Source organism: Chlorocebus sabaeus, chromosome 16 (genome assembly GCF_047675955.1).
Source record: "Chlorocebus sabaeus isolate Y175 chromosome 16, mChlSab1.0.hap1, whole genome shotgun sequence".
Classification (NCBI taxonomy): Eukaryota; Metazoa; Chordata; class Mammalia; order Primates; family Cercopithecidae; genus Chlorocebus; species Chlorocebus sabaeus.
This window is the reverse complement of record NC_132919.1, coordinates 74,458,117-74,485,673: the sequence shown is the minus strand read 5'-3', so window position 1 is coordinate 74,485,673 and position 27,557 is coordinate 74,458,117. Positions and strand designations below refer to the sequence as shown.

The 27,557-nt window shown below is 44.8% G+C and overlaps 1 protein-coding gene and 2 long non-coding RNA genes across 14 annotated transcripts in view; 1 reads left to right on the top strand and 2 right to left on the bottom strand.

The window, feature by feature from the left end:
* LOC103243606 (uncharacterized) lies at positions 1 to 22,923 on the bottom strand. 3 transcript variants are annotated; one of them, XR_005238741.2, is made up of 4 exons: positions 22,822 to 22,922; positions 19,968 to 20,077; positions 15,080 to 15,261; positions 1 to 1,539 (listed from the first exon to the last, which is right to left on the bottom strand). It is a non-coding gene; the product is annotated as an uncharacterized lncRNA (long non-coding RNA). The 3 variants fall into 3 exon arrangements; XR_005238742.2 differs by lacking the exon at positions 1 to 1,539 and having other exon boundaries at positions 13,798 to 15,261; positions 19,968 to 20,080; positions 22,822 to 22,923; XR_012088919.1 differs by lacking the exon at positions 1 to 1,539 and having other exon boundaries at positions 13,798 to 15,261.
* SKAP1 (src kinase associated phosphoprotein 1) overlaps positions 22,826 to 27,557 on the top strand; it is a 331,562-nt gene continuing 326,830 nt past the window's right edge. For 5 of the 10 annotated variants that reach the window (XM_037993382.2, XM_037993380.2, XM_037993379.2 and 2 more), the window contains exon 1: positions 22,826 to 23,077. In XM_037993382.2, the coding sequence (XP_037849310.1) occupies positions 22,907 to 23,077 (171 nt within the window). In that variant the 5' untranslated portion in view covers positions 22,826 to 22,906. The other 5 variants (XM_037993387.2, XM_073005388.1, XM_037993384.2 and 2 more) reach the window with 3 other exon arrangements.
* On the bottom strand, positions 22,953 to 26,392 carry LOC140708708 (uncharacterized). The gene is made up of 3 exons (XR_012088920.1): positions 26,206 to 26,392; positions 24,658 to 24,710; positions 22,953 to 23,058 (listed from the first exon to the last, which is right to left on the bottom strand). It is a non-coding gene; the product is annotated as an uncharacterized lncRNA (long non-coding RNA).

The window sequence follows — 27,557 nt, the reverse complement described above, 5'->3', positions numbered from 1 at the left end:
CGGATCACTTGAGGTTAAGAGTTTGAAACCAGCCTGGTCAACAGGGCGAAACCCTGTTTGTAGTTTAAAAAAAAAAAAAAAAAAATTAGCTGGGCATGGTGGTGGGTGCTTGTAATCCCAGCTACTTGGGAGCGCAGAGAATTGCTTGAACCCAGGAAGTGGAGGCTGCAGTGAGTCAAGATCATGCCACTGAACTCCAGACTGGGTGACCGAGTGTGACCCTATCTCCAAAAAACAAAACAAAACAAAAAAGCAGTGCATATGTGAGGGCTCTCCTTCTGTCAAGTTGTGCAGGTATGAGGAAAGGGTTCCTAGCAATAGTAAGGTGACCCAAAGACCCCAGCAATGGGAGGATCTTGGAGCTGGACACCATGGCACCAATTTATTCTCATCTTTATTGTCCTACTGTGTGTAAAATCACAGACAAGTTCACCTCTCTGTCTCAGTGCTCTCATTTGTAAAATAACCAGAATAAACTTTACCTGAAATCTTACCTGGAAGTTCCATCAGGGATGAAGTTTATTTCAACAAGCTCTTGAAATGTTTGGGAAGGAAGATGCTGCATCAACCCAAAATATTTTTATTGTTTCTTGTTTCCAGAAGGAAAGGGTGTACAGAGCTTCCTCTAGCACAGCACCCATCTGCCCATGTCAGAGAACACAGGAGGAATGGTGGTGCCAGAGGCAGATGCAACAGAGAGGGAGCCATGCTTCACTAGCTTGTCAACATGTCATTAGGGTGTTCCTGTGGGAACCAAGAGCAGAGGCAGGAGGCAGGAGCCGTGGGAGGGAGGGAGGAGGGAGGAAGAGAGAGAAATGGAAGAGATGAAGGGGTCCATGCCAGTACCACATTCATCCCTGTCATGAGGAGAGCTCTATCAAACCAAGGCCAGGCCTATAAATCAGGCCATAATTAGTTGCAAAGAGAAAGCTTTAACATCCTCATCAAATTGATTAATACATCTTCCAGCACAGGACAGGCTGGCCCTGCCTTGGAAAAACTGCAGGCTCTCCCAGCGAGGTGGGAATGGAGTGGGGAGAAAGGATAGCTCTATCCCTGGCAGCACGAAGCGAGGTGAGTCCTGTCCCTCTCTTTACTCCCTTGAAGAAGGCTCTGACAGGTGGCAGTGAGACTGGCTCTTAGTCCAGGAGGTCCTCATGGGCCTGAAGCCTGGAGAATCAAAGCAATATGTTAGTTTTGCCAGGAAATAGCCCTGATACTGTTGGCAAGTTATTTTTCCCCCCTCTGGGTCTCAGTTTTATCATCTGTAAAAGGGCCATGTTGGACCAGAGAACTTTTAAGTTTGTTTCCAGTTCTGACATCACAAATGACTGAGCCTAATGGACAAGGATTTTTGAGGGTCATGGCTAGCGAAGACCTCACTTTAGGTTCAACTTCTAGGACATCCAATGAGACGTCAGGAATTTGGGACAAATTTAAATAAATTGTTCTTACTTCAGGCTTGAGATTACCAAACATTGCCTGTGTGTCCATTCCTGAGGCCGGAGCAGCAGATACCCCTCGTCCTTCAAGGCAGCACTGAGAGAGAAGATAGCAGATCAACTTGGATTCATGACCTGGCTTAACCACTTACTAGCTCTCTGTTTGAGAAAAGTGACCTAACCTCTTCAGCTTCCTCCTCTGCAAGATAGGTATAATAATGTCTACCCTGCTGGGTCATGAGGAGGAATAAACGAGATATAAATAAAGTGTCCAGCTCAGGGCCTGGTTCACAGTAGGTGGTCACCAAGTAATAACCAGTATTATCTTTGTGGACCTGACTCTTGACATCTTCACAATGACATCCAAATCACATGGAAACTGAAAAAGTAAAGTCCAGTGGAAAAGTAAAGTCCTTACTCCATTCGAGAGGTCAAACTAGTCACTCTCCCAGGATAAAAAAAAAAAAAAAAAGAATATAGCATTTTGTTTTATAAAAAGCACTGGACTGAAACTGGACTTGGGTTCAGATCCCACCTTTGCTATTTATGAATTGTGTGATTTTGTGCAACACCTTCCACCTCTCTAAGTCTAGCTGTCCCTAATGAGGAATGTTTTCAACATCCAATCAAATAATATATACAAATGATCCTTGTAAACTATAAAGTATTACTAAAAATATAAATCATTTCATAAGCAATGTTCTGGGTATCCATCACCCTTGTCTGCTGCTGAATGCCCCTGAACCCCCCTGTCTGGAAGGACAAACAAAACAGGCTCTTTTCAAGCCCCTGGGACATGTTCCATTACTTGAAGGGATCCTATGTCCTTATGTCCTCTATGGATCATACTTTCCCTGTTTCTACTTTAACACAAAATCTGACCTAATTGCTTATAATAAATGAAGAGCCTCTACTTGGTGGTATCTGGGTCACATCTAGGTTGATGTAATGACACTATCCAAAAACCCATTATTTCCTTCTTCTACAATAATTGAACTACTGGGCATATGGCTGCATATGTATATTTTTTTCCCAGCCACCCTGCAGTTAGGGTTGGTCATGTGACTAAACTCCTGATCATGGAATGCAGGCAGAAGTGATGTGGGCCACCTATGGGCTGGGACCTTAAGAAAGGTGCCTCGGCCGAGCGCAGCGGCTCACGCCTGCAACCCCAGCACTTGGGAGGCTGAGGCTGGCAGATCATGAGGTCAGGAGATCAAGACCATCCTAGCTAACACGGTGAAACCCCGTCTCTACTAAAAACACAAAAAATTAGCCAGGTGTGGTGGCGGGCACCTATAGTTCCAGCTACCCAGGAGGCTGAGGAAGGAGAATCGCTTGAACCCGGGAAGCAGAGGTTGCAGTGAGCCAAGATCGCGGCACTGCACTCTAGCCTGGGCAACAGAGTGAGATTCTGTCTCAAAAAAAAAAAGAAAGAAAAAGAAAAAAGAAAGGTGCCTCATCCATACTTTTTATTCTTCTTGAGACCTAGAACATGAGTGTGCCCGCAATCTAGCCTGGATCGTGCAGACAAAGGCTACACCTGACTGGGTGTGGTCCTGTAATCCCAGCATTTTGGGAGGCCAAGGTGAGAAGATCACTTGAGCCCAAGAGTTTGAGATTAGCCTTGGCAGCATAGCAAGAGTTTGCCACTATTTATTTATTTATTTATTTATTTATTTATTTATTTATTTATATTTAAAAAGGTGGGGGGGGAGTGGTGGTGGTGGCACTGGGCACAGTGGACTCATACCTGTAATCCCAGACCTTTGGGAGGCTGAGGCAAGAGGATCACTGGTGGCCAGGAGTTTGAGACCAGCCTGGGTAACCTAATAAGAACCTGTCTATACAAAAATACAAAAATTAGCTGGGCAAAGTGGTATGCCCTTGTAGTCCCAGCTACTTGGGAGGCTGAGGCAGGAGGATTACTTGAGCCCTGGAGTTCGAGGCTGCAATGAGCTATGATCATGCACTGCACTCCAGCCTGGGCAACAGAGTGAAAACCTGTCCCAGAAAAAAAAAAAAAAAAAAAAAAAAAAAAAAGGTTACAGGCTAAGGAATGGTGGGGAAGTAAGATAGAAGGAACCTGGGCCCCTGCATGACTGCATGAAGGAGAGCCCTTGCTAAAAAATAAACTTCTATCTTGAACCATTGAAATCTGGGACATCTTTATTAGATAAGCTTAATCTTTCATTCTAACTATTTGCAAGAGTCCAGAAGTTTTCTGACCAATTCTGCTATCTCTAGGTCACAGTGCCAATCCATACTAAATGTGTAAGATGTTCTCCATTTAATTTTTTTTTTCCTTTTTTTTTGAGATAGAGTCTCTCCCTGTCACTCAGGCTGGAGAACAGCGGTGCAATTACAACTCACTGAGGTCTTGCTTCCCAGGGCCATGTGATCCTCCCACCTTAACCTCCCAAGTAGCTCTGACTACAGGTGCGCACCACCACTCCCAGCTAATTTTTTTTTCTACCTTTTCTAGAGATGGGGTCTGATATAGTTTGGCTGTGTCCCCACCGAAATCTCAACTTGAATTGTATCTCCCAGAATTCCCACATGTTGTGGGAGGGACCTGGGGTGGGGGGTAATTGAATCATGGAGGTTGGTCTTTCCTGTGCTATTCTCGTGATAGTGACTAACTCTCACGAGATCTGATGGGTTTATCAAGGGTTTCTGCTTTTGCTTTTTCCTCATTTTCTCTTGCCTCTGCCATGTAAGAAGAACCTTTTGCTTCTTGCCATGATTCTGAGGCCTCTTCAGCCATGTGGAACTGTAAGTCCAATTAAACCTCTTTTTCTTCCCAGTCTTGGGTATGTCTTTATCAGCAGCATGAAAACGGACTAATACAGTAAATTGGTACCAGTAGAGTGGGGCGTTGCCGAAAAGATACCTGAAAATGTGGAAGCGACTTCAGAACTGGGTAACAGGCAGAGATTGGAACAGTTTGGAGGGCTCAGAAGAAGACAGGAAAATGTGGGAAAGCTTGGAACTTCCTAGAGACTTGTTGAATGGCTTTGCCCAAAATGCTGATAGAGATATGGACAATAAGGTCCAGGCTGAGGTGATCTCAGATGGAGATGAGGAACTTGTTGGGAACTAGATCAAAAGTGACTCCTGTTATGTTTTAGCAGAGACTGGTGGCATTTTGCCCCTGCCCTAGAGATTTGTGGAACTTTGAATAAGAGAGAAATGATTTAGGGTATCTGGCAGAAGAAATCTCTAAGCAGCAAAGCATTCAAGAGGTGACTTGGGTACTGTTAAAGGCATTCAGTTTTTTTGTTTGTTTGTTAATTTTTGTTTGTTTGTTTGTTTGTTTTAAAATGGAGTCCCACTCTGTTGCCCAGGCTGGAATACAGTAATGTGATCTCCACTCGCTGCAACCTCCACCTCCCAGATTCAAACCATTCTCCTGCCTCATCCTCCTGCATAGCTGGTATCACCAGCACCTGCCACCACACTGAGCTAATTTTTATATTTTTAGTAGAGATGGGGTTTTACCATGTTGGCCAGGCTAGTCTCGAACTCCTGACCTCAAGTGATCCACCTGCCTAGACTCCCTAAGTGCTGGGATTACAGGTGTAAGCCACTGTGCCCTGCCAGGCATTCAATTTTATAAGGGAAGCAGAGCATAAAAGTTTGGAAAATTTGCAGCCTGAAACTATGATAGAAAAGAAAAACCCATTTTCTGGGGAGAAATTGAAGTCAGCTGCAGAAATTTGCATAAGTAGCAAGGAGCCTAATGTTAATCCCCAAGACCATGGGGAAAATGTCTCCAGGCCATGTCAGAGACCTTCATGGCAGCCCTTCCCATCACAGGCCTGGAGGCCCAGGAGGAAAAAGTGATTTCATGGGCCAGGCCCAGGGTCCCTGTGCTGTGTGCAGCCTAGTGACTTGGTGCCCCATGTCCCAACTGTTCCAGCCGTGGCTGAAAGGGGCCAATGTACAGCTCAGGCTGTGGCTTCAGAGGGTGGAAGCCCCAAACCTTGGCAGCTTCCATGTGATTTTGAGCCTGTGGGTGCACAAAAGTCAAGAACTGAGGTTTGGGAATCTCTGCCTAGATTTCAGAAGATGGAAACGCCGGGATGCCCAGGCAAAAGTTTGCTGTGGGGTGGGGCCCTCATGGAGAAACTCTGCTAGGGCAGTGCAGAAGGAAAATGTGGGGTCGGAGCCCCCACACAGAGTTCCTAGTGAGGTGCTGCCTAGTGGGGCCATGAGAAGAGGGCCACCATCCTCTAGACCCCAGAATGGTAGATCCACCAACAGCTTGAACAACGAGCCTGGAAAAGCTGCAGATACTCAACGTCAGCCCATGAAAGCAGCTGGCAAGGAGGCTGTACCCTGCAAAGCCATAGGGGCAGAGCTGCCCAAGACCATGGGAACCCACTTTTTGCATCAGCATAACCTGGATGTGAGACCTGGAGTCAAATGAGATCATTTTGGAGCTTTAAAGTTTGACTGCCCCACTGGATTTTGGACTTGCATGGGCCCTGTATCCTCTTTATTTTGGCCAATTTCTCCCATTTAGAACCACTGTATTTACCCAATACCTGTACCCCCATTCTATCTAGGAAGTAACTAGCTTGCTTTTGATTTTATAGGTTCATAGGTGGAAGAGACTTGCCTTGTCTCAGATGAGACTTTGGACTGTGGACTTTAGGGTTAATGCTGAAATCAGTTAAGATTTTACGGGACTGTTGAGAAGGCATGATTGGTTTTGAAATGTGAGGACATGAGATTTGGAGACACCAGGTGCGGAATGATATGATTTGGTTGCATCTGCACTGAAATCTCAGCTTGAGTTGTATCTCCCAGAATTCCCACATGTTGTGGGAGGGACCCAGGGGGAGGTAGCTGAATCATGGGTATTGGTCTTTGCCGTGCTATTCTCGTGATAGTGAATAAGTCTCACAGTATCTGATGGGTTTATCAGGGGTTTCTGCTTTTGCTTCTTCCTCATTTTCTTTTGCCTCTGCCATGTAAGAAAAGCCTTTCGCCTCTTGCCATGATTCTGAGGCCTCTCCAGCCATGCGGAACTGTTAAGTCCAATTAAACCTCTTTTTCTTCCCAGTCTTGGGTATACCTTTATCAGCAGCATGAAAACAGACTAATACAGGATCTCACTATGTTGCCTAGGCTGAACACTTCCCAGTTTTAAAGACATTTTAGGAGAGCTCTCTGTTCCTATTTTCTTGAACTCTGGGCCTGCATCTAGCTCAGAATCAGTAATAATTTTATTATACACTCTCTCTATAATAATAATAATTATTATTATTTTTGAGTCTGAGTCTCACTCTGTTGCCCAGGCTGGAGTGCAATGGCATGATCTCGGCTCACTGCAACCTCTGCCTCCTCGGTTCAAGTGATTCTCCTGCCTCAGTCTCTCCAGTAGCTGGGATTACAGGTGCCCACCACCATGCCCAGCTAATTTTTGTATTTTTAGTAGAGACAGGGCATCACCATGTTGGTCAGGCTGGTCTCAAACTCTTGACCTCAAGTGATCTGCCTACCTCGCCCTCCCAAAGTGCTGGGATTACAGGCGTAAGTCACTGCACCTGGCCTCTGTTAATATATACTCAAAACTATCCCATAAAAATGTTTAATTTTCTTCCTACTTGTACCATCATATTGTGACAAATCTTACTCTATTCCTGGAAGGCAGCTGCAACTGGAAGGGGTGGGAAGATGGGACAGAAATTAAGACAACGGCAGATAAGAAGGAAGATGCCTGGGGGGACCCACAGGAATCTGAACTTCAACCCTGGCTCAGGGAATGGGGCAGGAAGGGCTCAGGGAATACAGACCTGGCGAAAAGGACTAGAGATGCTCAAATGACTCATCGTGCGCCTCAGGAAGAGGAATTTTGAAAGTATGGACACTGCGTCTTATGTTTCTAATCTCCAAGAAAACGTGACGCTTTCTAGCTGGCCCACTTCCTCATCAGTTAAGATTTTTACAGCGCCTCTGACATTTAGAGAGCTATCTCCTGACACTCACCTTTTGGAATGTGGTCCTGGGCAGACTCAGAATTGCTGTTTAAAATGTTTAATTGAGCAGATGGTTTGGAATGTGAGGACTGAATACCCCCTTTCGAAAGCCAAGAGCTATGGGAGTCTAGCAGGCATGGGATAGGGGAAGAGGAGAAAACAAAGGAAGGACATCATGCCAGATAGCCACAGGTGGGAAGCCAGAGTGGGGAGGAGGGGCGGCCTCACTTTGTCACACCACTGACCTGAATCACAGGGCAGGGCTGGAAGGGAACGCCAGTTGCAAATGTTCCCACCTCATCTCACAGCTCACCAAATATTACGGCCTCACACATAAAAACCAGAGTGCTAAGCTGCCAGGAGTGTTAAACTCAAGTAGCTGTGACCAGAAGCAGGCAGGCTCCGGGGACAGGAGTGGGGAGGCTGTCACAGCAGGGCCAGCAGCTCCCATTGGACCCTCACAGCTCTTAGGTAGCAACTGAAACCGAGCAGGAAATGTAGCTGTTGCCCTGAGAGCCACCTCTGCTACTCGCCTCTCCGTAGTGACAGCATTTAGGGGAGTCCTGCACCTCCTTAGCAGGAGCTGGGCTGCCTCTGAGCAGAAAATAAATGTTTTCAAGCCACATAAATCAATGAAAATTAGCAGGAGTCAAGGTAAAAATCCATCCTCCACCACTTGGATGTTTGAGCCAAGGTTCTTCTCAGTGATTTAGAGCCGTATAGAGTGATCCAATCTCAGTTGCTGTTGTTTTTTCATCCTCCCTTCTCTTTCCAGACAAAGTCCTCTCCTATGAGGCAGGTTCCCACTGGCCTCTAGCTCCTCTGGCTAGAAGCAGGTGTGTGCACCTGTCAGCTTGGCACCTTGATGGATCTCTGTGCTATCTTGGTTCGCCTCCTCCCTGCCTGCCCCTAATGAACAGTCCGCCCCAGGCTAGGTATGAGATGTGGGTGGGGAGACACACCATCCTTCATAGTCGCCCTCTCTCCTCCGCAGAAGTAGAGAGGTGTGGCTGCTAATCCCCAGGTGAAATGTGGCCCCATCCCAGAGGTGGAGGAGGGGGCTAGAGTAAAGAGAGCCTCTGACCTCTGAACTGGGGAGAAGATTGATAATGACATGAAGGTTTCCCAGTCTTGCACCCCCTGCCAGATTAGGAACATAATCCAGCAGTTGACAGACATGTGAGGTGGGATTCAGAGAAGTTAGGCGCCTGGATTTACATTTAAAAAGGCCCCAAGGCCCAGAGCGACAACATGATATGAGGAAATGCAGATAGAATTTAGAGTCCCAGAGACAAAGATTCAAATCCCATCTCCATCATTTCCTATCCATATGACCATGAACAAATTTCATCAGCTCTTTGAGCCTCAGTTTCCACAATTTAATTTTGCTTACAATTAAAATATTGATACTATCTCACACAGAATTCTAGTGAAGATTAGATGAAGTAATCAATGTAAAGTTCTAACATATGATGCCTGGAACATAGCATTTTTTCCTAATATGCTACCTTTCTGCCTCTCAAATCTTCTCCTTGCTCGAGGCTGTACAACAAGCTAGGAAAGGAATTACAACCCTAACCCAGCTCCTGACATCTAGCTCAGGAAGTGACCTACATGGGGCTCTCAATCTAGATGCTCACTGAATGGCAGAGAGAACAGAATTAGTAGTTTCCTTCAGAAGGCCAACTAGAACATACCCATTCTGAAGAGGGAGGAAGCACGACCAGCATGGTGTGATGTACCTTGCCAGGTTCAAGTCCTGCCTCAGCCTTTTTTTTTTTTTTTTTTTTTTTTTTTTGGAGATAGGGTCTCTCCTGCTGTCACCCAGGCTGGAGTGCAGTGGTGTGACCATGGCTTACCACAGCCTCAACCTCCCAGGCTCAAGTGATCCTCCTACTTTAGCCTCCCAAGTAGCTGGGAGCAGCACCCCCAGCTAATTTTAAAAATATTTTGTTGAGACAAGGTCTCACTATGTTCCCCGGGCTGGTCTTGAACTCCTGGGCTCAAAAGATCCTCCTGCCTCGGCCTCTCAAAGTGCTGGAATTACAGGCATGAGTCACCACTTAGTCCCTCAGCCACTTTTAAGTTATGACCCTGAGCAATTTCCTGAGCCTCAGTATCTCCCAGTGTAAAGTGGTTATAATTGTAATTCTTACCACAGGGTGGCTCTGAGATTCAAAGGAAATAGTGAATGGGAATACTCTTTGCAAATGATTCTGTATGTATAATGAAGTAACAACTTTACTAACAGAATTTCTCTTAGGAAGGGAATTCTGCTTAAAAGAATGGCTTGATATGCTTCACACATGGCAGATGTGCTCACAACTTCAGAGAAGGGAAAATATTGCTGTGCATGAGAGAGAGAAGAGAGAAAAGAGCAGGAGGAGCAAGGCACCAATGGGATGGAGAGAGGCCGGGTGTGGAGAAGGGAGAAGTGAAACTCCGTACGGTTGGATTGGCCAATGTGTGTTTAAGAACAATGATGCCCATTGTGCCCCTTCAACTCGTCTGTGCTGCGTAATATAAGCTCTTTCTCTTTCTCCCCTACAACATCTTTGAGTATATCTATCAAACTCACAATTTTTAGAGCATCAGTCACAAAATCTGGTGATTTACACATATTCTTTCATTTATTTCCCCTATAACTTTTCACAGATGAAGATACAGGCTCAGAAAATATGGACAACTTGCTCAAGGTCACACAAATGACAGCTGTTGGAGGAGGGGTCTGGATACTGTAGTGGGTTGCCCTTCTGGGCCTCAGTTTTTGAGGTTAAAAGGTCACTTAACTTCCATGGGCCCCCAGTTTTTCTATATTTAAGAAGTATCTTAGTTGGGCACAGTGGCTCACGCCTGTAATCCCAGCATTTTGAGAGGCTAAGGCAGGTGGATCACTTGAGGCCAGGGGTTCAAGACCAGCCTGGCCAACATGGCAAACCTCATCTCTATACAAAAATTAGCCGGGCATGGTGGCATGCGCCTGTAGTCCCAGCTACTTGGGAGGCTGAGGCAGGAGGCTTGCCTGAACCCAGGAGGCAGAGGTTGCAGTGAGCCAAGATTGTGCCACTGTACTCCAGCTTAGGTGACAGAGTGAGTCTCTGCCTCAAAAACACACAAAAATCTTTATTGCTTCTTTCCTTGGTCACTCGGATACTTGATAGATGAAAGAGGTCATAGATGTAAAGTACTTTCAGAGATTTTGAACAAACAACTGTGAAAGAAAGCTGTTTATTAATGTAATACACATCTCCTCATGCTAACAGGTCTACTTAATCCATCCTGTCCTAAGGAGCCAAAGAGAACTAACCTTCTCCCCTGTTTAGAGAGAACAGTTTAGTTTGTCCTTTCTAGTCCAGTGCCAAGTCTATTGCACTTTGCTTTCTCACAACAGAAACCAAGCATGTTGATCTCCCTTAAAACCACACAAGTCCAAACAACATGATCATCTCAAAGGATTCCCTTTCTCCTGGAAAATACTCAACAAACAGCTGTCCAGAAAAAAGTTCAGTCCTAATTTGTTGCATTTGTCTATATCCTTGGTGTAAATACTTCCACCATGCCTGATTTCTACTTTCTTCATGACATCATCGAAAACAGTATTAGGAAGAGATGTGCAGTAGCACATCATCATATAGTGTCTCTACCGCCTAGGTACACCAGACATAAGTAACCCCAAAAGGTTAGATAGCAATGAAATTTAGCAAAATAATTAGGAAGTGATGATATTTAGTACCTTTTTTTCTTTTAAATATAATTTGGGTCACCTACAGGCACGGTGTCACACCTATAATCCCAGCATTTTGGGTGGCTGAGGCGGGAGGATCTCTTGAGGCCAGGAGTTCAAGACCAGACTGGCCAACATGGCAAAATCCCGTCTCTACTAAAAATACAAAAATTACCCAGGCACTTTGGCACGCACCTACAATCCCAGCTACTCGGGAGGCTGAGGCATGAGGATCGCCTGAACCTGGGAGGTTCAAGGGTGATAGAATGAGACTCTGCCTCAAAAAAACATATATATATGTGTGTGTGTGTGTGTGTGTGTAAACATATATGTAAATATATACATAATTTATTGTAACTTTATACCATTTTAGTTTGCTTTCTTTTCTTTCTTTTTTTTTTTTTTTGAAATGGAGTTTTGCTCTTATCACCCAGGCTGAAGTGCAATGGTGTGATCTTGGCTCACTGCAACCTCTGCCTCCTGGGTTCAAGAGATTCTCCTGCCCCAGCCTCCTGAGTAGCTGGGATTACAGGCACCCAGCATCATGCCTGGCTAATTTTTGTATTTTTAGTAGAGACAGGGTTTCACCATGATGGCCAGGCTGGTCTCCAACTCCTGACCTCAGGTGATCTGCATGCCTCGGCCTCCCAAAGTGCTGGGATTACAGGTGTGAGCCATGACATCTGGCCAATTTTAGTTCTTTTTTAAAACAACTTATTTTTGCAAAATTCTTGACAGTTTAGCAATCAGTGCTCATGAGCAAGAATGTGGCAGCTTCAGTTTACTCCTTGTGACCTGCACTTGCACTTGCAGACAGGCAGGATGGAGCACAGAAGCTGAGGCATGTTGGAGAAAGTGCCAAGTGCTTCTGCGATATATTTTTCATTTCTAAAAACAAGATTCGCAAAGAAATAACATGCTGGATTGAAAAATGGTTATTTCGATCTCAAAGATCCTTTAATTGAAAATACTCATCTAGGTCAACTCCCTAGCCATAAGCAAGAATTCTTTCTGGGTCTGTTCTCCAGGGTACCTTATTGATCACAGTCCTGTTGGAAAACAGATGGCACACTCAAACGGGGTTTGTCTGAGAAAAGTTTAATGAAGGTATATTTACAAAGACATGGGCTCAGAGAAACCCATAAGAAATGGTGAGGTTAGCCAGAATAGGGAATAATGACCACTTGAGGCCTGAAGATTGGGAAGGAGCAGTCCTCACAGTCTGGAGAGACATGTAGGAGAGGGTTGGCCCACAGGAGATGTGGCCTTTAGTTGAGGAACATAGCCAGTGTCAACCTGAGGCCCAGCTGAGGGAATAAATATCTTGATACTACCCTCACCCTTTTCCAGTGGCTTGCTGCATAAAAAATTATGAATGCATTCTGCTGTTTCCCTATAAAAACTTCAGGTAAAGTCACTATTTTTTTTTTTTTTTTCTTTTTTGAGACAGAGTTTCTGTCTGTTGCCCAGGCTGAAGTACAATGGCACGATCTCAGCTCACTGTAACCTCCGCCTCCTGGATTCAAGCGATTTTCCTGCCTCAGCCTCCTGAGTAGCTGGGACTACAGGCCCATGCCACCACACCTGGTTAATTTTTGTATTTTTAGTAGAAACAGGGTTTCATCATGTTAGCCAGGCTGGTCTCAAACTTCTGACCTCAGGTGATCCGCCCGTCTTGGCCTCCCAAAGTGCTGGGATTACAGGCATGAGCCACTGCACCCGGCTGGTAAAGTCACTATTAATAAGTCACTTAAGTCACTGCTTCTTGAGCACTGACCATTGGCTGAGCCCAACCAGAAACCAGATGACAAAGGAGCCTGTTGAAGCAATGCATAAAGGAAGTGAATTCATTAATTCACTTCTTAGTCCCAAGAGCAGGGGAATAAGGATGGCGAGTAGATTTGGAAGGGCAGAGAGATTATCCAGCACAGTTCCTCAAAAGTTCACTGCAAGAAGTTATTCCCATTGAAGCATCTAGGCTAATGTTTCTGAAAATTTAATGGACATACTTATCACCTAGAGATTAAAATGCTATTCCTGATTCAGTAGGTCTGGGGTGAAGCCTAAGAGCCAGGTGATGCTGATGCTGCTGGCTGGGGACTACCCTTTCAGTAACAGGATCTTAGGCTATCCCTGACCTCCATTCCAAGCCCCACTGGGCTTGTCTAGCTAAGGGTATCAGGGCCAAAAAAAAAAAAAAAAAAAAAATCCTTAGTGCTTCCCTTCCCACTTCCTACCTCTCCTTCCTCTCCTTCCACCAGAGTATCTTCCTGATGCAGCCCAACTACCTAGTAACAATCCAGAATTCTGTTCTCTGTCCTCCCCTTCTCCCAAGGCCAAGCTGGAAAGGGGCAAGTTTGTGGACCCCCAGTACTTTAAAGCAGACCTCTCCAATGGAGGAAATCCTTAGGGAATATTCCAAATTCCCCACAGCCTCCCCTGTGTACTTCTTCTTTTTTTTTTTTTCTTTTTCTTTTTTTGAGACAGAGTCTCGCTCTGTCGCCAAGGTTGGAGTACAGTGGCGTGATCTCGGCTCACTGTGACCTCTGCCTCCCTGGTTCAAGCAATACTCTGCCTTAGCCTCCCAAGTAGCTGGGATTACACACACTCGCCACCACACCTGGCTAATTTTTTTTTTTTTTTTTTTTTTTTTTAGTAGAGATAGGGTTTCACCATCTGGTCAAGACCTCCTGACCTCGTGATCTACCCACCTCAGCCTCCCAAAGTGCTGGGATTACAGGCACGAGCCACCACGCCCGGCAGTACTTCTTTTTTCTCCTCATCCTCATCCTTATAGTCAAGGTTGCTGGAGAAAGCCAGTGATCTCCCAAAAGAAAAAGGTTTTCAGCCAAGCCATGGGATGGCACTGGGGAGAGAAGTGCCCCCACTCCTCATTAGAGCTTTTCACTGCATGGAGTAGCTGAATGGCCATTCCACTTGTGCACATTTTAGAGCTGCCAGGGTGTCATTATTGATGGGCTCTGACCATGATAGAGGTCCCTGCTCCTTCACCAGCACTTGATGCAAGCCCTTTGGAAGGCGTAGCTCTGGGAGTTGTTCACAAATCTTGAGCATTAAATAAAAGATGTGCCTGTGTTTGTGTGCAGAACCGATTGGCCACCAGGAGTAAAATCGTGGGTGGTATGTCCATTCCCAGACACATACAAGCCAGAGAGGCTCCCATTCTGGATTAATGGAAATCTTCACTCAGCTAGTGACGAGTGCCAGGAAGCAGGTTAAGTCTTCATTCCTTACAAGGCAAGGATGCAATGACTCACAAGACTGAGGAACGGGGTTATTTAGCTCTGTTCTAAAGCAGGAGGAAGCAGCTGTGGCCTTATCTCTTGGACCCTTGTTCAGCTTGCCTGATATAAGAAAAATTGGCCCTAGGACTATTCCCATTAATTCTAGATGTGGCACAGGTATTCGTGCTAGCAGTTATATATGTATGATGTATGCATGGTGGGGGGCAATGATTGTAAAGCTGGAAGTTGGATCAAGATGGCCTAAGTATAATTTCTCCTCCTCAGGGATATAGATAATCTCCTTCTCCTTCTCCTTCCTCTTTTTGAGATGGAGTCTCACTTTGTTGCCCAGGCTGGAGCGCAGTGGCATGATCTTGGCTCGCTGCAACCTCCACCTCTCAGTTCAAGCAATTCTCCTGACCCAGCCTCCCAAGTTGCTGGGATTACAGGCATGCACCACCATGCCCAGATAATTTTTTGTATTTTTAGTAGCAGCAGGGTTGGTCTCGAACTCCTGACTCAAGTGACTCGCCCACCTTGGCCTCCCCAAGTGCTGGATTGCAGGCGTGAGTCACCATGCCTAGCCAGGAATGTTGACAATTTTCTGAAAGGAGGACAATGCAAGAACAATAATTAGATGTAACGCTTCTGAGAGTTTCCTCATTATCTATGTTCACTTACCGTCGTTCCCACATGGGATAATTTCCATGCACAGTTCTAACAACAGGCGCCACAGTAAGTGAGGGCTTCCTAGGGACGGCTTGTTAGTGAAGTCAGCACCAGATATTCAGACTCTACTAGTAAAAGACTCCCCAAGGGGCATGTGTCTGGTGGCCTGGGAATAGTCCGACTTGCCCCTTTTCCTGAAAGAAAGCAGAAGAGGATGTGTCCCCAGGTTCCTGGCAAGCAAATGAACCATCCCATAGCACTCGCCATTCCACTTATTTGGCACTTACAAACCTGACACCACACAGCAATTTAGTTTATAAGGAACTCTTTGATTACATTACCACATTTAATTTTTACACAAACCCGTGAGATCAGTTAAGGCAGGTTTATTACTATTTTGCAAACAAGAAGCTCATGTTTGGCCGGGTGCAGTGGCTTATGTATGTAATCCCAGCATTTTGTAAGGCTGAGGTGGGAGGATCGCTTGAGGTTAGGAGTTTGAGACCAGGCTGGGTAACATAGTGAGACCCTCATCTCTATAAAAAATATGAAAATTAGCCCAACATGATGGTATGCCCGTGCAGTCCCAGTTACTTGGGAGGCTGAAGTGGGAGAATCATTTGAGCCTGGGAGGTTAAGGCTGTAATGAGCCATGATCTCACCATTGCACTCCAGCTTCAGTGACAGAGCGAGACCCTGTCTCAAAACAGAAACAAAAACAAAACAAAACAAAAAACCCCAAAAAACAATCGAGGGTCACAAGAGTTAAATAATGTACCAACTCATCTAAAGCCATAAGACTCTTAGATGGTAGAGCCAGGACTGGAGTTCAGGTGTTCTGACTCTTAATACAGTGTCTTTCTTGAAGCTGCCTTCCTTTTATACACTTTTGTCTAGTAGCTAATTTTCAATTACTTCCTGAGTTTGTCCCCTACAGATTTGTGAGTGCTCAGAGAGCATAGACTTTGTCTCTTTCATTTACTAATATTCCCTCAACACTTTGAGTAGTGCCTGATACCTGGGATGTGCTTCATAAAATTATGTTGAGTAAAGACATGACATAGATTACCAGAGGTGGGACTCTAATTTAGCCTTCTTGGTATCCTTTGCAATTTTTACACAATGGGAGAGTAAACATTATTGATAAGTATAATGACCTAACATCCAGTGGGGGTGTGATGACCCCCAGGAAACCATTCACCCTGTAAGGTCATATATTTTAAGGAAGAAGATCCCTGCCATGGCTTCCCAAATTCTAAGCACTAACTCTCTACTCTTAGCCTTTCTCATTATCTTCAACTGCCCCTCTCTCATCCTCAGGGTTAGGACATTTGCCCTTGGAACAGACTGCCTGGAAGTTGAGGTCTGTGTCTTTTTTAGGAGATAGGCTCTGTGGAGTCTCATAACAATAGCTCTCATCTCCATGTGTTCCCACTGCCACCAGAAATTATAAAATGGTTTGTTTCTCTTGGCAGCCTCCACCCAGCGGTTCCCCATGTGTGTGTTGCTTTCTTCAATTTTCCCCTCTACAAAATCTGGTCATGTTTAATAACAATAAATCAGAGGAGAGATTGCAGCCCAGAAGAGAAGTCTGGGGCAGCCGAGGTTTCCACATCTGGGGCCCATTTGAGTTGAAGTGATGACAATTCCTAATAAATGTTAATGGAGAACCTCCTCAGATTCATATACTCCAGCCATAATTTAGCCTGTCTCTATGCCAGATGACCTTTTGAATATCGAGAGTATGCCCAGCATAGCAGCAGCTACAGCCCTGACTGCTTCCTGCATATGAAGTGGAAAAAACAAGGCTTGTTGTTATTGATTACATTTCTCCATTTTCCCTTCCCTGGATTTTTCTTTCAAAGGCTCACAAAGCCTTGGGACCCCCTCAGCCACCCAGGTGGTTAGAGACAAGTCAGCCTGGTTAAAGGATGTTATGCTCTGCTCCTACAGGAGAGCTCCCTAAGAAGTCTGACAGGCAATGCTGGTCGCAGAGGAGACAGAAATTCTCCCTTTCTGGCCAGGCGCAGTGGCTCATGCCTGTAATCCCAGCAAACAAACAAAGTAACAAACAAAAACCAAAAAAAAAAAAAACAAACAAAAAACCCCACAAAATTCTCCCTTTTCTTGGCTTATGAGACCCTCTGCTGATTTTGTTTCTCTATCCCTTTCACCAGCCACGTTTCCCCCACCTGCCCTTGCTAACTAGGCAGTGTGCAAGACTGGCTTCAGTCTCTGGCTTTTCTCTTCCTATACCTGTCACCTCCAGGAGTCCAATGACCACAAGTGGTTTTCTGTTCTGACTTCTTTCTGAAGGTGTAGTCCTGAATTTCTTTCTTTCTTTTATTTCTTCTTTTGAGACAAGGTCTCACTCTGATCCCCCAGACTGGAGTGCAGTGCTGTGACTTCAGCTCACTGCAGCCTTGACCTCCTGGGCTCAGGTGATTCTCTCACCTCAGCCTCCCAAGTACCTGGGATTACATGTGTGCACCACCATGCCTAGCTAAGTTTTTGTATTTTTAGTAAAGACTGGGTTTTGCCGTATTTCCCAGATTGGTCTTGAACTCCTGGACTCAAGCAATCCACCCTACTCGGCTGCCCAAAGTGCTGGGACTACAGGCATGAGCTACTGTGCCTGGCCTAGTCCTGAATTTCTACCTAAGGGTTAGGCATTTTTGCTTGATAACCAGCCATTGTCTAAATTCTATCATCTAAAATACATTATCATTTCTCCCAAACACAGCTGGCCTCTTCTCCAACTTCCATATATCTATTAAGAGCACTTCTATCATTTCAGCTATACAGGTATAAAATCATGGACCTTCCTTAGGTACCCTCTCTCTCCTGCCTCCTTTTCCCATCAGGTGATAGAACTATTGACTCTTCCATCCATCCCAATCTCATTCCTTTTCACCACCACTGCCACCCCACACTTTAGGCCCTTATTCCTTCACTTTGAAATTACCTTCTAACTGTTCCCTCTCTCTGCTAAACCATCTCTGAACACAGCAATCACATACATCATCTCAAGCCTGTCTTTTTTTTTTTTTTTTTTTTTTTTTTTTTGACACGGAGTCCTGCTCTGTAGTCCAGGCTGGAGTACAGTGGCACAATCTCGGCTCCCTGCAACGTCCACCTCCCAGGTTCAAGTGACTCTTCTGCCTCAGCCTCCTGAGTAGCTGAGAATACATGCCTGGCTATCAAGATGCTGTCTTGATTAGTCCTTCCGCAGCTCAAAATTCCTCAGTGGCTCTTCATTGACTGAGTATTATTATGATTCAAAGTTTTTCATAATTAGGTGCCCATTTACAATGGAGTGAATCTTTATGTTTCCCCCAAATTCATACACTAAAATCCTAGTCCCCAAGGTGATGGTATTAGGAGGTGGGACCTTCGGGAGGGGATTAGGTCCTAACGGTAGAGACCTCGTGAATGGGATTAGTGCCCTCATAAAAGAGGTGGTCCCAGAGAGTTAGCTTGCTTTTCCCACCATGTAAGGACACAGCAAGAAGGCATCACCTGTGAAGAAGTAGGCTTTTACCAGCCACCAAATCTGCTAGCCCCTTGATCTTGGACTTCCCAGCCTTCAGAATTGTAAGAAATAAATTTCTGTTGTTTATAAGCCACCCAGTCTATGGTATTTTGTTGCAGCAGCTGGAACAGAGTAAGACACCACCGAACTACTTAAGATCACATAGTGTGGAAGCCAGATGTTTAGACTGTAAATCCTATCTGGTTTTCACTATTTCCCCCTTACCTGGTCTAGTGGCATGCCTTATTAGAAAGAATTTATTTAACAAAATTTTTTTGGCCAGGCACAGTGGCTCACGCCTGTAATCCCAGCACCCACTGAGAAGGGTGAATCACCTGAAATCAGGAGTTTGAGACCAGCCTGGCTAACATGGTGAAACCCTGTCTCTACTGAAATTTTTTTTTTTTTTTTTTGGTGACTGCTACATGCCAGAGTTTGCTGAGTACTGGAGGATAAAGTTGTGAACATGACAAACATTGTTCCTGCCTTTATGGAAACACTTTCTAATGGGGGAGACAGACAAATAAACAGAAAGAAAACAGGCAAATAAAATAATTGCAAACTCCTAGGAAATAAATAATTTATAAACTGCTAGGAAAGAAAGCTAAGAGAAAATAAGTCAGTTCTATAATTTTTTTTTTCCCCTTGAGGCTGAATCTTGCTGTTACCCAGGCTGGAATGCAATGGTGCGATCTTGGCTCACTGCAACCTCCACCTCCTGGGTTCAAGAGATTCTCCTGCCTCAGCCTCCCAAGTAGCTGGGATTACAGGTGCACGCCACCACACCCAGCTAATTTGTTGTATTTTTAGTAGAGACAGGGTTTCACCATGTTGGCCAGGGTGGTCTCGAACTCCTGACCTCATGATCTGCCCACCTCAGCCTCCCAAAGTGCTGGGATTACAGGCATGAGCCACCGTGCCAGGCCCAGTTCTATAATATTTTAATTAGGCTTCCAAACTCTCATCTCTCCCTTTGCTACTTTTCTGGTTCCTGAAGATGATCACTTCTTAAGGACCCACCTTATAATAGCTCCAATAAGGAAAAGCATAAATGATACTTTGTAAATACAAATAATTCCCTGAATGTACCTCTGTTTTATTCATCTAAATGTATATTAAACAATTCAAGCTAGATTTGGACATTTAGAATCAATAATATAATCTAGTGATTCCTCATTTGGACCACCAATGAGATAGATCTTTACATTAATGTATGAGGGATTTAGGTTAGACACAATGAAGAACTTTGCAGCAAAAGTTCAGTGGAACAGGTACCTGAGGGAGTGTATCAGTCAACTTTACTAAAATAGTGCTGCATAACAAATAATCTAAAATCTCAGAGATTTATAACATTTATTTTTTGCTCACAGGTTTGTGGATCGGCTGCAGTGATTCTGTTCCAGGTTGTGAATCTTGTTCAGGTCTGCTCCATGTAACTTCTCATTCTGGGGCTCAGGCTGAAGTGACAACGGCATGCTCTTCTTGTGGCAAAGGGTAGAGGTGCAAGAAACCAAGCTTAACCAAGCAAGTAGAGTTAAAGCCTCTGTTTACATTCCATTGGCCAAAACAAGTCACATGGCTAGACCTATCATCAATGGAGTGGGGAAATTTGCTCCTCCCATGGAGGGGAATAGAGGAGAATGAATGTTTGCTGAGCAATAATACACTCCACCACAGGGAGGTTATGGAGTTTCCTTCACAAGTGGTCTTTACAGATAGAAGAGGTTGTTATCTCTCTGGGTTCCTCTGGGTACCATATTACTTGAAGTATAGCAAAGGAAGACCAGAAGACATGATTTCTTAAAGATGCCTATTTTGGTACAAGGGCAATGTAATTTGTGTTTGATATCTGGTTGCCACTGAAGCCCCTTTTCTTTTCCACCAGAGCTGTGCCATGGGGGTGATTTCCAGGCTAAGTCTTAATATCAGAGTCTCTGTGTGATTGTATACAAGTGACAGTCACACAGCAAACATAAATACAGATGGCTCTGATACCATCGGGGAACAGTATTCCTGCCATCGGGCCAGTTTTGTCTGCTGCTACAGCGCAGTTAACTCTGGAATGAAATTGGAAAGCTAACTGATGGTCAGAGGGGACTGGGAAGATTTTCATTTGTAACTGAGACAGGCAGGGCTCAGCAAAAGGTGATGCAAAAGCAGATTTTACCATAGGCTAGGTAAATTCAGCTAACAAACATGCATGCATTGTATTGAATCACTTAAGGATCTTAATATTTGAAAGTATTCAAATGGAAAGACGTGATTGTGCACTCACACCCTCAGCGGTTTTTGACTCCAAGGCTTCATATTCTGTACCCTTTGCACCCTTGGTGATAACCTTTCCTTCTCCTACCTCAGCGTGCTCATTCTCCCTTTTCTCCCTCCCCAATATCTGTTATCAGGAATTCCTTAGGTCCTACTGAAAGTGTAGTTCCCAGACCAGCAGTACCTGGTCTCAGGTGCATCACCTGAGAACCTGTTAGAAATGCAAATTTTGGCGTGCATTCCCCAGACTTGCTGAATTAGGATCTCTGGGTTTGAGGTGGGGAACAGTTGTCTCAGAAAACTGTGTTTTCACAAGCTCTTCAGGTGAGAACTTAAGCACATACACAGAAGTTTGAAAACTACGGCAATTCTGACTCAGTAGGTCTGGGCGAAAGCCATGACTTGTGTTTCTAATAAGCATGCAGATTACACTGATGCTGCTGCCTGTGGACCACACTTTGAGTAGCACTGTTTTAGAACTCAATTACATACACATGAAACGATGGCCAACAGTTAAAAGCCTTACTGGTCCTAAGTGGATAGGATCAAAGTCTTAGAGAATAAAATGAGTCACTAATGGTGGAATTTTAGGCAACAGCCACCAGGGTTTTTTTTTAAAGTATGTTTTGGGCTGGGCATGGTGGTTCACACTTGTAATCCAAGAACTTTGGGAGGCCAAGACAGGTGGATCGCTAGAGGCCAAGAGTTTGAGACCAGCCTGGTCAACATGGCGAAACCCCATCTCTACTAAAAATACAAAAATTAACTGGGTGTGGTGGAGTATGCCTGTAATCCCTGCTATTCAGGAGGCTGAGGCAGAAGAATTGCTTGAACCCAGAGGTGGAGGTTGCAGTGAGCCAAGATTGCATCACTGTACTCCAGCCTGGCAACAGAGCAAAACCCTGTCTCAAAAAAAAAAAAAAAAAAAAAAAAAAAAAAAAAAAAAAGGAAATGTATATTTTGGTCAGAGGGTGGGCCTGGAGCCTCTGAAGCCACGCTGTATGTGATTACTTTCCGTCCCATATACAGAACCCGTCCTGTCTATGGATGATTAAAGAATGAATGCAGCATGGGGGGAAAGCACTGGGCTGGGAGTGAGGAGATTGGGGTTCCAGTTCTTGCCCTGTCACTGAGAGTGTGCACATGGTTGGGTCCCTTACCTCTCTCATACTCATCTATAAACTGAAAAAATGAACTGATGAGAGATATACAATCTCTAGCATCCCTGCTCCACTGTGTCCCCTTTTTTGCCTTGGTTTTTCAAAAATATTGTGGTCTACGTAGTAGGTGTATATACTTATGAGGCACATGAGATATTTTGGTACAGGCATGCAATGTGTAAGAATTACATCATGGAAAATGGGTATCCATCCCCTCATGCATTTATCCTTTGTGTTACAAACAATACAGTTATTCTCTTAGTCGTCTCAAAATGTACAATTAAAGTATTATTGACTATAGTCCCCCTGTTGTGCTATCAAATACTAGGTCTTATTCGTTTTTTCTGTCTTTTTCTTTTGTCCATTAACTATCCCACCTCCCTCCCAGGCCCCCACTACCCAGCCTCTGGTAACCATCCTTCCACCATCTTCAGGAGATCAATTGTTTCCTTAGATCCCACAAATAAGTGAGAATATGCGATGTTTGTCTTTTTCCATCTCTTTAAAAATTACACAAGGTTATGATTACCTTAGCAACGTTTTCCTCTCCGTACGAGTAAGCAAGTCTCAAAAAATGGTAAACCAAAGCTGCAGAATTGAGGGCCCATAGAGTTGAATGCTGTGAACCACGAGTAGAGTTGCACCTGACTCTAACCATCCCACCACACCCGCCTTAGTGCCTACTCAGGGTGGGAGTCTCCACTTCCCACTTCCTAACTGGGTGACTTGGGGTAAATCACTCTCTCCTGGAGCTGTGGTTTTCTATTCCTTAAAATGAAGATGAAAATAACACCTACCTAATAGGGTTGTTGTGAGGTTTAAAATCATTAATACATGTCAGGTGCTAAGGACAGTGTCTGGCACGAGAAGAGCATTCGATAAATGTCAGGGACTATTACACCAGGAGGAGGAGGGGCCGTCCTCAGCAGCCCCCGCCACAGACTCTTGAAATCTCGAGCCCAAGCTGCTGGTCTTCCTCTGTCCTGTAGGTGGCGCCTCCCCGCGTTGAGCGCGCCACCTGCGTCCTGGAGCGCCTCGAGAAAGCGGAAAGAAGTAAGTTTTCACATCTCTGCTCGGTTTAGGATTGCTAGAGTGGGATCTTCTGCAGTCACCTGAAGCCTGTGCCCAGGACAACCAGGTTTTGGGATCCGATTTCCTTCCTGGAGTGGCTTTGAATCCATTTCCCGCTGCACCCCACACCCGTCACCTGGGCGCCTCCCCTGCACCCGCAACCCGGAAAGACTCCTGGGATGATTGCACTCCCAGCACCTGAGGTAGGGAGTTGAGTGGGAGTTTCTTTCCTGCCCGGTTAAAATGACAAATTGGTACATGAGTGCTTAATGAAAGATGCTGGAAACGTCCGTGGAGATCAGAAAAATCGCCTCTCCGAGCTGACAGCCAGGCCATCTGCATTCCCGCATTCCTATTAATTCCTTAACAATAAACGACAGGAGCGCCTAGAGGGTTAACAGCTTAATTTAATCTCTGAGATTCCTTCCTGGAGCATTGAGAATTAGAAAGGCATTTACACAACGTAATCTGCACACCTGATTTTTCCCCACTTGATGTGTCTGGGACTAGTCACACCTATTTCTGACACATCTCCAGAGAGAGGCTCTGCCCCTCTGGCCGATGACTGCATAGTCGCCACAAGTTGCTGTGGACTCTGAACCACGACTGGACTCCTAGTGTCACAAGATTTGGCTTCTTAGCAGCTGCCCCCAAAGTTGCTTTACATTATGTTCCCAGTGCCTTTCAGGGACAGGAAGTTCCTCAAATAGAGATAGAAATGTGGTGCCCAGTTGCGAGTGAATTTCCTTCCCTTGTGGGAAGCAAGGCAAAAATGGGGAGAGGTACGTGATAGCAGCAATCAGCTTGGAGAGCTGTGAGGTCAGGTTTTGAAAGTCCCTGGCAGATCGAGAACTATTCTTTGGAAATGCTTGATTCTAATGCCAGTCCTCTCATTTTATGGATAAGCAAACTGAGACTTGGAAATGTCTAATAAATTTGTTTAGGCCCTATGTCCAGGTAATGTCAGAGCCCCAAAGTAGAATTCAGGTCTTTTTACTCCTGGACAAATACTTGTCTCACGATAAGGTTGGAAAATAGATTTCATCTTACATGGTAACTCCCATCATTGGCTGGTAGGGACTGCCCAGGGCCCTATGGGCTTCTCAGGGTGTGTCCAGGCATAGCAGGAAAAGCCTTAGTGACCATTTGAAGATGTCTTCCAGGAACAGGGAAGGAGCAAAGGTGCCAGATATTTGCTAGCCCTGCATTTTTCATGCTGTTTCCTTCAGGTTAAAGCATTTAAAGGCTCTATTAAAATGGAAATGTTAGCTGAGAGGAGTAATGCATTAGGCCATTATCTGTCATTAACACCTTGGGTAAAACATACTGAAGATTAGTTTGCTAGTTGTCCAGCAGTTCCTGAAGGAATGAGAGTTTTGACCCAGATAGGGGCCAGGGAAATGACACACAGCCCTGTCCATAGGGGTGAAATATTTGGAAGCCCATTGCAGATAGGAATTAGGTTGAACACACGGGATATCTAGTGGAAAGAACTCTGAGGGACCAAGTTAGGGAAAGAAGTGACCCTGAAGACATTTTTGCACAATTCTCTCTTGGCTTACCTTGTATAACATGGTTTCTACCAGTCACGCTGCTTGATCCTTCGTTTCTCCACCTGTAAAATAAAATTAAAATTTTAAATACCAAGGCTTGGTTCCTACCCCAAGTCAACTAAATCAGAATGCCCAGGAATGGGACCCTGCTCTCCCTTTCCCCTAACACTTCTCTATAGAACATTCTGGTCTTGGTATTAGTCATCATACTGAAACAGGAAATTTTCCTTGACCCCTTCATGGACCTTGCAACAGGGGTGCCTCACTTACTCAGCCCTCAGCTCTCAATCCCTCACAGGAGGGAGAGCATGCAAGTGAGCAGGTGCAGGAGCCAGAGTGAGTGCTTTCAGGTGCTGGCAGGAGCACAACTGTGCAGCCCTGCAGCAGCATCTGGGGGGTGCCTGCAACCCCTGAAGACCCAGAGGGCGTGTGTTACAGTGTGCTCTTTTAGCTTTGCTGTCCATGAATGGCTTAAGTGTTAACAGCTCAGTGGAGGGTCAGTGTGACAACCTTTTGCACCCATACCTGAGTCCTTGCAAACTAGGTTGCATGAAAAAATTGAAGGGCGATGAATGTGGAGAATTTTATTGCTGATAAAAGTGGCTGTCAGCAGGATGGGGAGCTGGAAGGGGGATGGAGTGGGAAGGTGATCTTCCCCTGGAGTCCAGCAGTCCCCTGCTGGAAACTTCTCCAAAGTCCCACCATCAAGCCATCCCTCTGAAGTCAAGCTGTTTCTTTCCAATGTCTGGCTACTTCTCTTCTCTCCTTCTTTGCCCCCTGCCAGTTGAGCCAGGGGACTTAATGGGTACAGGATGGGGGGTGAGGCAGGTCATGGGTGATTTTGGAAAAGGCAACATTTGAGCGGGAAAATAGGAATGCATGGTCTCACTTTGGACTGCAGTTCTAGGCTTGAGGGTGAGGCTTCGCCAGGGATCCTGCCCTTTTCTGCCTAGAATTTCCCTGCTTCCTGCCCCTACCAATACCATCCTGTCCTTACCCACACACTAACATATTTTATATGCTTACAATGATACAGGCTCTGTATCATTTTATATTTTCAATGTGTCAAAATGCAGAAGCAGGTAACAAAAAACTGAAAGCGTCAATAAAAGTTCTTACTCTCTCACAAAATAAGAAATGTAGAGGTCCTATTTTGGTTCATCAGCTGAAAAATACTATGACTGACCAGGCTTCTTTCATCCTTTTGCTTTTCTACCTTCAGTGTTGGCTCTTGGTCTCTAGGCTTGCATGGTTGCCATGGTTGAAGAAATCATGTGCTCATACAACTATACTCATAGACATGAATGAAAGAGCAGGAACCTCATGCATACTCACCCTTTTAACTAGAATAAAAATGTCCTCAGATGTCTCCCAGTAGTCTTCTCCTTACCTCTCCTTGGCCAGAACTGTGTCATGTGGCCTAATAGAATCTGAATGTTTGTGTCCCTTCAAAATTTATAAATTGAAACCTAATCCCCAATGCAATATATTAAGAGGTAGAACCTTTAGGAGGCGATTAAGTCATGAGGGTGGAGCCCTCATAAATTAGATTAGTACCTTTGTAAAAGAGGCCCAAGGGAACTTGTTCACTCCTTCCATCATGTGAAGATGCAGCAAGAATGCACCATCTATGAAGCTGAGAACACGACTTCATCTGAATCTGCTGGTACCTTGATCTTGGACTTCCCAGGCTCCAGAACTGTGTGCAATAAGTTTCTCTTGTTATGAATTACCCAGTCTGAGGTATTTTGGTGTAGCAGCATGAATGGACTAAGACAAGGCCATTCCTAGTTGTAAGGGAAACTGAGAAAGCAAGAATCTAGTTTTTCAGTCTCTGTCATGAGAGGCAGCTCTGCCAGAAGTATATTTGATAAGCAGTAAGAATATTTGAGAAAACATGGGGCAAAATTAAATATCTATAACAACAGTTGAGGACTTAAATGCAGCTGCTACTTTATATACTACTTTCTTAACTAACTAAAGCCATTTTCTTCATATCTGTGGTTCTAGCTCCTGAGACCACAATCTCCTACCTAGGCAGGAAGTATAAAAGAAGATCAAGGCCATTTAGATGTGTTTGTTAATTTGTGCTGTGACTATAAATGTCTTCCTGAACAGCAGAATCTTGTCATCTGGGATCTGATTCCTCCACTTCATCTTGCTAACTAACCTCACAGTGTTTAGACCTTCATCGTACTCTTGAACAAGGGAGACTGCCCACTTTCTGGGATCTGTGCTTTCATCTCTAGATCCCCAGACCTGGTGTGTGTCTGTCTTTGACATCTGCATAGCTCTCTAGTGATCTTATCTCCCTGACAGGCAAACCAGGTTCTGCTGCGGGGTGTGTGAAAAAAGGCATGACTATAGTTATACATCTGAGTATCTACGGAACAAGCCAAACATGTAAATATTCAGGAGATACCAAACCAAGGAACCATCAGTGGAATTAATCAAATTAGGGCTAGCTTCTGGCAAAATTTGACATTTTAAAAAAAGGCCTTTGGTTAATGGGTTAATATCCTTAATGTGTAAAGAGTTCTTACAAATATATGTAAGAACAAAGGGACAAATATCCCTAAAGAAAAATGAATAAAAAGTAGAACAAGGCAATTTATAAAAGAAGTAATATGAAAGGCCAGTACATACGGTTTTAAAAGTTTATCCTGGCTGGGCATGGAAGCTCATGGTTGTAATCCCAGCACTTTGGGTCACTTGAGCTCAGGAGTTTCAGACCAGCTTAGGCAACCTGGTAAGACCCCATCTCCACAGAAATAAAAATAAAAATAAAAATTAGCCAGATGCCATGGTGCACACCTGTAATCTCAGCACTTTGGAAGGCCGAGGTGAGCGAACTGTTTGAGCCTCAGGAGTTCAAGACCAGCCTGGGCAACATAAAGAAACCCTGCCTC